This window comes from Lepidochelys olivacea (assembly GCF_965140295.1).
Source record: "Lepidochelys olivacea isolate rLepOli2 genome assembly, chromosome: 5".
In the NCBI taxonomy this organism is placed as follows: Eukaryota; Metazoa; Chordata; order Testudines; family Cheloniidae; genus Lepidochelys; species Lepidochelys olivacea.
This window is the reverse complement of record NC_140415.1, coordinates 133,065,912-133,078,339: the sequence shown is the minus strand read 5'-3', so window position 1 is coordinate 133,078,339 and position 12,428 is coordinate 133,065,912. Positions and strand designations below refer to the sequence as shown.

The 12,428-nt window shown below is 41.5% G+C and overlaps 1 protein-coding gene across 3 annotated transcripts in view; it reads left to right on the top strand.

Moving 5' to 3' along the window:
- The window catches only part of PSD3 (pleckstrin and Sec7 domain containing 3), a 149,725-nt gene that overhangs the window by 19,549 nt on the left and 117,748 nt on the right, over window positions 1-12,428 (top strand). Inside the window, exon 3 of one of the 3 annotated variants that reach the window (XM_084629314.1) lies at window positions 8,978-10,076. The exons of 1 other annotated variant lie outside the window; for it this stretch is intronic. In XM_084629314.1, coding sequence (XP_084485440.1) covers window positions 8,978-10,076 — 1,099 coding nt within the window. Of the gene's footprint in view, window positions 1-8,977; window positions 10,077-12,428 lie in introns of those variants that run through there. One more of the 3 variants, XM_084629315.1, reaches the window with a different exon arrangement.

Below are 12,428 nucleotides of genomic sequence, written 5' to 3'. Positions count from 1 at the left end.
TCCTGGGTCACAAGCCAATGCCTTAACCACAAGGCCATCTTTTCCCTGCTGTAACTCCCTTCTTTTTACATTGTCCAACCTCCTATGGGGAAACTCCTTGTTCACTGAAGAACCCTGCTGAAAAGTGTGTACTTAATATCCAGCTGCACCTTTACCAGCAATGTCTCCTCTTGGTTTAAGTCCCAAAAATATAGGTAGCTTTTGTGCCTGTCTGCCTCAATATTCAGTGCCTGTAATGTTTTGTGGGGTGGCTGATTGGTCACAAGTCTGAAAATAAAATACAACTGAATATTTTTGTGTGATTTCTTTTGGGGTGGCTGCAAAGGTCCATACTTTGTCACTAAATCCTGATTATAGGATCATTTCCTTTAGACCCTTATTGCCAATAAAAACCCTCCTTGGAAGTCTGTAGATTCTCTGTGTGTAAGTTTGGTCTCCTTCAAACATTTAGCATGAGTGTTTTAAGTAGTGGTGCATTAAGAAATGCAGTACAGTCCTTACCCCTGACCCGCACTTGCCCCTCAGATGCCCTGAGAACCTCAGCAATTGGGACTCTCGATTAATCGCAGTTAGCTCATGCAATTAACTAAAAAAATTAATCGTGATTAAAAAAATTAATTGTGATTAATCGCAGTTTTAATTGCACTGTTAAACAATGGAATGCAATAACATTTATTAAATATTTTTGGATTTGTTTCTATATTTTCAAATATATTAATTTCAATTACAACACAGAATACAAAGTGTACAGTGCTCACTTTTTACTATTATTTTGACTACAACTATTTGCACTATAAAAAAAATAAACAAAAGAAATAGTATTTTTTTCAATTTGCCTCATACAGGCACTGTAGTGCAATCTCTTTATCATGAAAGTGCAACTTACAAATGTAGATTTTTTGTTGTTGTTACATAACTACACTCAAAAAACAAAACAAAGTAAAACTTTAGAGCCTACAGGTCCACTCAGTCCTACTTGTTCAGCCAATCGCAAAGACAAACAAGTTTGTTTACATTTATGGGAGATAATGCTGCCTGCTTCTTATTTACAGTGTCACCTGAAAGAGAGAACAGGAGTTCGCATGACACTTTTGTAGTCAGCCTTGTAAGGTATTTACATGCCACATAGACAACACATTCGTATGCCCCTTCATGTTTCGACTATCATTCCAGAGGACATGCTTCCATGCTGATGACGCTCGTTAAAAAAAAATGCGCCAATGAAATTTGTGACTGAACTCCTGGGGGGAGAACTGTATGTCTCCTGCTCTGTGTTTACCCGCATTCTGCCCTATATTTCCTGTCATAGCTGGTCGGATGACGACCCAGCACGTGTTTGTTTTAAGAACACTTTGACTGCAGATTTGACAAAACACAAAGAAGGTGCCAATGTGAGATTTCTAAAGATAGCTACAGCACTCGACCCAAGATTTAAGAATCTGAAATGCTTTCCAAAATCTGAGAGGGACGAGGTATGGAGCATGCTCTCAGAAGTCTTAAAAGAGCAACACTCTGATACAGAAAACTACAAAACCTGAACCATCCAAATGCATCCGATAAAGTGAGCTGTAGCTCACGAAAGCTTATGCTCAAATAAATTTGTTAGTCTCTAAGGTGCCACAAGTCCTCCTTTTCATCTAAAAAGAAAATCAGTATTTGGTTGGTGGCATCTGACTCAGACGATAAAAATGAACATGCGTCAGTCCGCACTGCTTTGGATTGTTATCGAGTAGAACCTGTTATCAGCATGGACTCAAGTCCTCTGGAATAGTGGTTGAAGCATGAAGGGACGTATGAATCTTTAGCTACAACAATGCTATGCGAACGCCTGTTCTCACTTTCAGGTGACATTGTAAACAAGAAGTGGGCAGCATTATCTCCAGCAAATGTAAACAAACTTGTTTGTCTGACCGATTGGCCGAACAAGAAGTAAGACTGAGTGGTCTTGTAGGCTTTAAAGTTTTACATTGTTTTATTTTTGAATGCAGTTAATTTTTATACATAATTGTACATTTGTAAGTTCAACTTTCATGATAAAGAGATTGCACTACAGTACTTGCATTAGGTGAATTGAAAAATACGATTTCTTTTGTTTTTTACAGTGCAAATATTTGTAATAAAAATAAATATAAAGTGAGCACTGTACACTTTGTATTCTGTGTTGTAATTGAAATTAATATATTTGCAAATGTAGAAAACATCCAAAAATATTTAAATAAATGGTATTCTGTTATTGTTTAACAGCACGATTAATTGCACGATTAATCATGATTAACTTTTTTAATCCCTTGACAGCCCTATCAGCAATTACATGTTGTTGGTTTTCCAAAAATTCAATATTATAGCTAAAGACTGGGTTTTTAAAAAACTTTTCCCGAGCCCAACCATTTTAAAAAGCGGAAGTCAGATCCCACCCAAATAATGAGAGATTAAAAATAATTAATTTGTTTTTTTTTTAATGTGCTTTGTGTTTTTTGAACCTTTAGGGGGTCACATTTTTACTGCAACCATGAGGCTATTAACTCTTTAAAAAAAAATGGAAGCTGAGAGTCTCATGTAATTACTTGAATCCAGAAGCTGGGGCTTTAAGAAGAAACACCAAATATTATGAGACTGGCAATAACATTGTGAGAAATGGTAATGCTGGTGCATCGGGATACTGAGTTCAGTTGTTTTTCCATCCATTTCTGTTCCATTAACTCATTTCAGCCTGTGCTAGCAGCTGCTCTGTCCTACCGTTGTAGCTTTCAAGGTAACGACCCTAGAGATTGAGCCATCTCATTGGCCATCTGTGGGCACTACAGCAGTTTGTAATTAATAATCCTTTGTGCTGAAGTCTCCCAGGACATGCTGGATGTTATTCTTGAACTTTGTCTTGTTCCAAGGGTATTGTTACGTGCAGGCCTCTGAATTGGTGCAGGATGATGGCGTCTTCTCTCCAGCCTGCGAGGTAGTCTAGTGAAGCCTGCCACCATTGGATTTTTAGTTTTTATGCATTTTTAGTTACTCTGTAGACTTCACAACACTCCTAACCATTTGGAGGAGTTGGCAGTGTTTGAAAAGATGGCGTTTAAGTTTGAGTTACACAGTATTGCCAACCTGAAGTGTTGAAGTCAGGACCCAAAATATCATGAGACTTAAAGAATAAATCTTGTGTTCTTTTCAGTTGCTGTCTGATCTTTGAGGTTGTTAGAGTTCATATTTTCAAGCTTTTTTTTTTTTTAATGAATGCTGGGATTCTGACATAACCACAGGACTCCAGGCGCTGGGAGTTCAAAAAGAATACTATCGGGAGTTTGTGATAACATAAAAAGAAAAGGAGTACTTGTGGCACCTTAGAGACTAACCAATTTATTTGAGCATGAGCTTTCGTGAGCTACAGCTCACTTCATCCGAGTGAGCTGTAGCTCACGAAAGCTCATGCTCAAATAAATTGGTTAGTCTCTAAGGTGCCACAAGTACTCCTTTTCTTTTTGCGAATACAGACTAACACGGCTGTTACTCTGAAACCTGTGATAACATAGTAAGAGTTGGTCACAATGGAGATAGCACGAACTTCTTTCCCGTTGGCTGTCTCTCTCCACCTCCTCCTGTAAATCAATTTTCCTTTCATACATCTCCCAGCCCTTGCTCCCCTTTCTTTCATGTAAATTCTGGAGGTTTCCTGGTTTCAGCTAAAGGGCATGGGAAGTACAGGCAATATCTTTGTTGCTAGCAGACAGCTTGAAAATCCTGAGGAGAGGTGCCAGGCAGAGCAGGAAGATCAATGTAGTCAATCAACACAGAGATTTGGATATTTGCTGTACCATTATAGAAGAGTTGTACTATGATTATGCAAATCCTTCTATTTTGGCTAATAAAGGCCATCCACCAGTTGGAACCAATCAAGGCACAGGGAATTGCATCATTTAGAAACTAAAGAACTGCAGAAAAAAAACCTATTTGTGAGCGTACAGTATCCCTGCTGTCTGATGGGCTGAGTCAGTTCCATTTCTGTATGAGACGAGATACTCTTGATACAACCAAATAGTTTGTTACAGTATTGTTAGAGGGACTTTAAGATGACACTCTAGGTGGTTATGTGCCTTTGAGATGGTTAAGTTAGTAAGAAAATTCCATGACTCCTGCAATTTGTTGTTCAGTGACATACACTAATATGCTGTATCAACAATGGTACTTTCCCCCCTTAAACAGTTGTTTTTTTTTTTTGCTTAAATTTGGGACAGGAAAAAAAAAGGAAAGCATAAGTATAAATTCTTCAATTTTTAAATTTAAAATATAGCTTATGAACAGTGCACAGGCTTGGAGGCAATTAAAACATAAGAAACCTGTCTTTTTGGTGCAGTCATTCTTGCATCAGAGAAGATGCGCTATAATGTGAAAGTGCCATTGTGCCTCTGTTACTACAAGGCCAGTATTATACTCTCAGAACTGCCTTTGTACTCTTGGTTCTTTTGTGCTGATGAATCTGATTATAATAAAACAAACTCCTGTTAATCATAAATATCTCCCTGGAAATAATCTTCTCAACTATAGAAAATCCCTAGTGGAGCTATTTTCTATAAGCTGCCAAGTTGGACTCCTTAGCTTCTGTGATAGAGTGAATGAGACTGCAGTTTCCTCATCAGTTTCATAATGCTCAGAATGCTTCCATTTACATCTCCGTGTGCAATGCAGGGCAGCGGGCTGCCCGGAAATTTGAAACTATTTTGATTCCCGTTGACTAGAACAGCAGCAATCGAATTAGCTTGTATCATTATAGATAAACTGATGATCTATGCATACTCATTGACCAATGGGTAACTGCTGGAGCTACAGTAATCTCTGTGAGTAGGTGACTCTGTTCAAATAAATATATATTTAGCTAGTTAGCTAACAGAGAGAGAGAGAGACATTTTTGTAAAATATTCCTGGGAAAATCTCTTTCCATATTTGTAATGTGTATTTGATGATTATTATTATTATTATTATTATTTTGCTTCCTAGCCTTTCCTTTATTATACCATGACCAAGCTCCTGTGTTAGATTGAAATTTGATGGTCGATTATTTACATATGAAATATCGTATTTATGCCAGTGCAGGTTAAGTAATGGATTCTTTAAATCTCTAGGCATCAAAAAAGTGCCAGCTGCTCTCAGGCTATATTTTTCCAGTGTCTCAGCTTTCCTTGCGTACACCTCTCTTGCTATTTTAGCTTAGAGCCTTTTTATTTTTTATTTTGCTTTATTGAAAGAAGCAACCTTAAATGGAAAGTAGAAATTGGTGTTACCTGAAAGAGGGTATCCTTTCATCGTTTATTGTTCTGCTTATCTTCAGCGGAGCACCTGATTTTGCTGTTCCTTTTCTAGCCTTATTTGTAATGCAGTCATGTTGGGGGATGGGGGCTAGGCAGGATATGCTGGGAGCTGTAGCAAGACATGATGCTGTGGTGGTGGATGGGAAGAGGGGAGGGGTTTCCCTTAAAGAACTCGAGCTCCTTTAAACCCTGCTACCTGAAATAAGGCGTGTGCTCCACTAGCATTATCACAGGTTTCAGAGTAGCAGCCGTGTTAGTCTGTATCCGCAAAAAGAAAAGGAGGACTTGTGGCACCTTAGAGACTAACCAATTTATTTGAGCATAAGCTTTTGTGAGCTACAGCCCACTTCTTCAGGTGCATTATAGTAAGCCTTTTTTAAGAACAGGTGGTTGCTGGTTGACCCTCCAGAATGTGTTCCTGCAAAGAATAGAGACCATGGTAAAGTTCACCGTGGAAGTTGGTCCTGTAGGCCATATCAGAAAAGGTTATTGCTTTGATTGCTTATTTCACATGTTTTCTTTAGGAGCATTTTAGATTGAAATTAGTTTGAGGTAATCAATTTGCTGTTTCTCCCTGGGGCTCCAGTAAAGACTCCTATTTACAGTAGGGCTCCTTCACAACACTGGCAGTGTAAAGGGACCTTGAAATGGGCTTTATATTGGAAGAGCAGTATAATGGGGGATGTAATGTAAATGTGAATAAGACCCTCAAACTCGTAGTTTTTGCTTTAGCCCAGTGAGTCTTTTAAATAGCACTCCTCTATTCTTTGGATGCACCGTAAAGCTTTGGCCATGGGTTTGCTAGGGATTAGGTTACTCATGGAGTTAATGAAAAAAATGAAAACATCAGAAACTTTCTGTGAGTTGTTTACTGCTTTACCAAGCAGCTGCCTTGTCACATAGGGTGTGTGGGGAAGCTCACAGCTGTGCCCTATATTCATTGCCTGAAAACTAAGCTCTGCACTGTTTGTCTTGGATTGCTTCAGAAGCAGAGATGGCCTTTGAGACTGACAAATCCCTTGCAAGGGTTTTAGGTTTAAAACATGGTCACTAATTGTCCTTGTAGCTTACCTGTTACAGTCAACATGCAGCTGGTTTGTGAAACTCACGTAGGCAAAGCTGAATGCATGTTGGAAGCATTCTGGCTGCTTCTAGAAATGCGTTTTCTAAGCAGTTCTTCAGCATATGAGAGGAAGTCATGGCCGTTTAGATGTGCTTAGGCAAAAATTAAGGGACTGTAAGGGACTCCTTATAAGTAGAGCCCTGCAAGCCTGTGGATATCTGCTTTATATCAGATGCGGATATCCGCCGGCCATTTTTGCAGATTGGATGCAGATACGAAACAAATAATTCAGCCTATCCGTGTGCTTAGGCAGTTGTTAATAAATATTACTGCTTAGAAACTGTTCAGCCTCTGCTTAATGGGAAATTGGGCCTTCTTTCACTCTCCTATACATTTGAAAACCTTTGCTGAAGAACTAGTAGGTTAAAAAACTGGGTCAGCGTCTGCCTATTCCTCTTTTAAAAAGTCCATTTGGTCTATCTTTGGAGATAGGGCCACAAACTGTGTTGCCACGATGCACGGCTAAGGACATGGTAGGACTATCTGAAAGAGTTGGATGCCATTAATAACTTCCCTACGAATTTTTATCTCAGAGAGATGAAGTAAACAGAATCTAGCTAGTCACAGTTATAGAAGAGCCTTTGACTTCATTACTTTGGGGCTACATGGCAATTAGACATGGGCTGTGAAATGGGATCTAAATCCAAAACACTCCAAATTTGTTCAAATTTTTGAAATGTAGGTCCATGTCCAATTCCAGATACATTCCCCAGGCCCACGTCCAAGTAGGGGTGGGGTGTGAAGCCAGGAGATGGTTTCGATTTGGATCTCAGCATGTCTCAGTATTGTAATAATAATTGATACAACTGGGATCCAAAACATGCTTCTAGTTTTCTTCTGAATGACTAAGTAAGTACTCAAGGCCAGATTTTTCCAAAAGTGCTCAGCCTCAACATAGGCACCTAACTGAAGTGGCCAGAGATTCATAAGTGTAGCCTCCAGCAGCTCCCATTGAGAACAGTTGAATTAGTGTTGACTGAGAACAATGGGAGCTGCTGGGTGCTTAGCTCTTTTGAAAATCTGGCCATCAGTTGTCTCAATTGCTTTATTTTCATCAGCTTGAAAAACAAGACAGAAAACCCCCAGCCTTCATGTGTGACACTAGATTTAATCTTTTACTGGAAAGTTGTAAAGTGTGATGATAAATGTCCATGTGTCACTGCAGTTCGGCCTTCAGTTATACAGGTTCTGAAAAGATGAGGGTGTAGTGTTAGAGAGTGTCATGGTTCATTAATTACCTTATCAACTAATTGGAATCTTTCTAGCATTTCCCGTTTTGTTTGTCCGTACTCATGGGATATGTGGGATCTAACCAGTTGCTTTCCATACCATTGCTCTTTAGAACAACTAAAAAGAGAAAATGACAATAACATTAATGTATAAAACACAAGGTAATAAGGGCCAAAAGAAATCTGATGAGGTTCAATAAGGATAAGTGCAGGGTCCTGCACTTAGGACGGAAGAACCCAATGCACAGCTACAGACTAGGGACCGAATGGCTAGGCAGCAGTTCTGCAGAAAAGGACCTAGGGGTGACAGTGGACGAGAAGCTGGATATGAGTCAGCAGTGTGCCCTTGTTGTCAAGAAGGCCAATGGCATTTTGGGATGGATAAGTAGGGGCATAGCGAGCAGATCGAGGGACGTGATCGTTCCCCTCTATTCGACATTGGTGAGGCCTCATCTGGAGTACTGTGTCCAGTTTTGGGCCCCACACTTCAAGAAGGATGTGGATAAATTGGAGAGAGTCCAGCGAAGGGCAACAAAAATGATTAGTGGACTGGAACACATGAGTTATGAGGAGAGGCTGAGGGAGCTGGGATTGTTTAGCCTGCAGAAGAGAAGAATGAGGGGAGATTTGATAGCTGCTTTCAACTACCTGAAAGGGGGTTCCAAAGAGGATGGCTCTAGACTGTTCTCAATGGTAGCAGATGACAGAACGAGGAGTAATGGTCTCAAGTTGCAGTGGGGGATTGGATTAGATTGGATATTAGGAAAAACTTTTTCACTAAGAGGGTGGTGAAACACTGGAATGCGTTACCTAGGGAGGTGGTAGAATCTCCTTCCTTAGAGGTTTTTAAGGTCAGGCTTGACAAAGCCCTGGCTGGGATGATTTAACTGGGAATTGGTCCTGCTTTGAGCAGGGGGTTGGACTAGATGACCTTCTGGGGTCCCTTCCAACCCTGATATTCTATGATTCTATGATAATGCACACATCATGGACAGATGTTAAACCTCCAGATACCTACTTTCTTCAGTTCTCTCATCTGGCATGTGTCCATGCTATTCATGGGCCACTGGGACCCTGTGAAGCTCAGCAAATATTTTTGGCATTCCTAACTTGGCAGTGGTAACTTCCAAAAAATATGCTTCCCCAACACTCAGATGTAAAAAGCCCAATTTTACAATGCAGTAGCATTCAAAAAGAGCTAAATACAATAGCATTTCTTTGCAGTGGGCTTGCAGAAGCAATGCAGCTAATCTGGGAATGGAGCTAATACCCTTAACAAGTAAATGGATGTACCCAATAGACAAATACACTCTCTTTCTTTTGTGTAGGTGGACAAGGAGATAGCACTCTGCTCCCACATAACGTCTCCAATGAATTTCCAGAATATGGCACTATGGAGCAAGGTGCAGAAGCACTGAGGAGTTCATCTGAGTTTCTAGCAGAGGCTATAACATGCAGTCCAGAAAGGAGGGAGGATGACCAGTTGCCTACTCTTCTTGCAAGTGGCACTTACGCAAATGAGCCAAAATCTTGCATTGAGGTATCACTGCTACCATCGAAAGAAGAAACTTTGCCACGTACTGATAGACAGACTGGGATTATGAAAATTTCTCAAGAGCTAGAAGCTGCAAAAATACAGAAGGGAGCAAACGCTTCTCTTTGTTCAGAGCTGCAAATGGAAAAAGAAAGGAATATTGGCAGCCAAGACGTACAGGCAGCCAGAGAATTGGTTCCAGCAGGCCAAGAAAAACCCTCAGACAAGCCTCTTCCATCTGAAGTAAGAGCTGAGGAGAAATTGTATTTGATCATAGAAAAAGATCTGGCTGCAATAGTAACTGGAGAAATGCAGTCAGAGTCCTTGCAAGCCATCAATAATAAAACTGAGGAGGTCCCCAAAGTGAAGGAGACAAGCTGTCACAGACCATCTGTACCAGCCCTGGAGGCAGATAGCAAAGTTGGGGGCGTTATCAGTATTCTGGGGGAGGGATGGTCAGATTTTGAGAAGGAATTTTCAGCGTACAATCCAGGCGAGATGCAAGCGGGTCCTGGGAGGAGGATATCGAAAGAGGCAGCTGTGAGCAAACATGTAGAATTTCAAGGGGTGGAGATTTTATGGATACAGAAAGCAGAGGAGCAGAAGGGAGTGAAGCATTCAGCGCTAGAGGCCAATGCACACTTACAAAGGGCCGTGTCTGTAGAAAAGAAGTTCTCCAAAGCATCAAGCCATCCCATTCCAGCCCCAGTTTCCTCAGGGTTAGTCACTTTGTCTGAGAGTGTTTGGAACGAAGCCCAGGCAGATTTCAAACCAGGAGTTGGCTCGGAGTCCTTTTCTCTAGCTTTGCTAGCTGAAGGTGGGGAGGATGGAGTCTTTGTGAAGGATAAACTTGCTGAAGAAAAGAACCATGTGCTAAACACAGACAGTGAAAGGTAAGAACGTTCTGTGGGGCAGGGACTGAATTCCCACGTGTGGGCCATGCCTAACACACCGTGGGAGTTGCTGCTATGCAAATGACTGATTAGATTATTTGCCTGCTGTATAGAATGTTATGGAGATGACTGTAGTGATGGCACCGTTAATGTGGAGTTGAGGGTTGTGCTGAAGCAGAACTCAAATCCGTCTGTTCCACACTTCTAATGTTTGAATTTAGTCTCCAAATTGGGCACGATAACTCTAGAGGAATTCTGTGGTTTGCCCTTTACACAACAAAGACAACATGAAGAAACCCACATGGGCACAGTTAGGTCCCAGATAACTGTGTTGACTAAATATACACACAGGCAAGGCCTAGCCACATACATACTGCTGCTCTGGCTGATTTCTGGCAGGGTTTTAAACATAGAACACAGTGAGTGTTTCCAGACGGATCACAAATTATTTAAAGGGATACCACCCTATTCCTATACAGTACAAGAGGATAGTGGCATTTTTTTATATTACATATATAAAAAAATTGCGAATGTTTGTTCCTTATTCAAATTGTGTCCTGTTTTCTTCACATTTGTTTGTATTCCTCTTGGTGAACGACGATAGGGCCTGCCTGCGACCCTGCACACACATTCTGATCTTAGATCAGATGCCAGCTGTTTTTTGAAAGGCTCACATTAAAACATACATGGAGTCAGTCCTTTTATTACTCAGAGTCCTTTGAGTTTTGCCATGATTACCAAAAGGAATGGTTTTGTAGTGTTGCTTATTCTTGTGATTTTATCACAAATCTCATGATATTTATTGGATTTCTTAAAGCACCAAATCCTGGAGCCATGTGAATATGTGAGAATTTCAGCTGTCATTTTAAAACAAAAAGTTTTGAGCCCTCCTGGTTGTGGAGAAAAGCTTAAAAATGTGATCCGAGTGCACTTTGAAGGCTCAGAAACCAGAAGACAAAAAACCCCTCAAATGTATTATATTATGTTTTTAAAATCTCATGATTTTTAAGCCATCTCATGATTTTGGGGGCCCTGGCTTTTGATTTTTGAATACTTGGAGATGATTCCCTGATGAGAGGCAAAATACTAGTGGGGGAAAAAGGAACACTTGAAAGATGTTCAAATCTTTCTTTTTGTTAAAGTTTCCTGAGCAGCTGTAGGCAGGCTGCACAGCATGGAACGTGAGGGTGGGCACTGGGGCAGGGATGTGGGTTGTGGGATTATGCGGGGCTTTGGCAAAATGGGGGGAGCTGTGTAGTGCTGGGGCCCAGAATTTGAGGAGAACAGGATTGTATGAAGCGAGGGCTTGGTATGGTGAAGGGCAGGTCTGTGTCTCTAGTCCAGTGGTTCCCAAACTTGTTCCACCGCTTGTGCAGGGAAAGCCCCTGGCAGGCCGGGCCGGTTTGTTTACCTGCCGTGTCCGCAGGTTCGGCTGATCGCGGCTCCCAGTGGCCGCGGTTCGCTGCTCCAGGCCAATGGGAGCTGCCGGAAGCGGCGCAGGCCGAGGGACGTACTGGCCGCCGCTTCCAGCAGCTTCCGTTGGCCTGGTGCAGCGAACCACGGCCACTGGGAACCGCGATCGGCTGAACTTGTGGACACGACCGGTAAACAAACCGGCCCAGTCCTCCAGGGGCTTTCCCTGCACAGGCGGCGGAACAAGTTTGGGAACGACTGCTCTATGCAAAGGCATTGGCCTTAGAAAGGCTCTGCTGGTTGCTCTCCAGCACACCAGACCACAGCTCCAGGGGAGTCGTTATTTCTGTATGGCATGTTCAGTGTGTCAGGGCTGATTCCCCACTCTGGCACTTCGAGTGCAGAAGGTGGGGACCCGCAAGGATTCTAAAAATTAATACTGGCCACTTCAGGCTGGTATTAAAATCCCAAGGTCACAGCTTTTCTCTGACCTTGGATGGGTAGATGCTGCAACCCCTCTACCTCCCTTTTGAGAACCCAAGAAGGCACACTTGGGAATTCCTTCCTGTGGGGTACCCTCAAGCCGTTTCACCCCTCTCTGGGTAAGAGCTGAGAAAGAAAACAAAGAAAATGGACTGTTGCCACCAGCTAATTAAACAACAAACCTCTTAGGACACCAAAAATCCAATCCTGTTCTTAAAAAAGGTAAATTTTATTAAAAACAAAAAGAAAGAAAATACGTCTGGAACTTAGGCTTTTGCTAGATTTAAAAACTCACTCACAAAAATTAAACATCAAGAATAACCTTCTTGAGGTTCAGATTAAAGGTTACAAGCAAAACAGAAGCATTTGGGGTTAGCACAGAGGAGTCCACAAGCCATAAGAAATAAACAAAATAAACCTAATTGCGTCTTCCTAGACATTTCCTGATGTACTTAC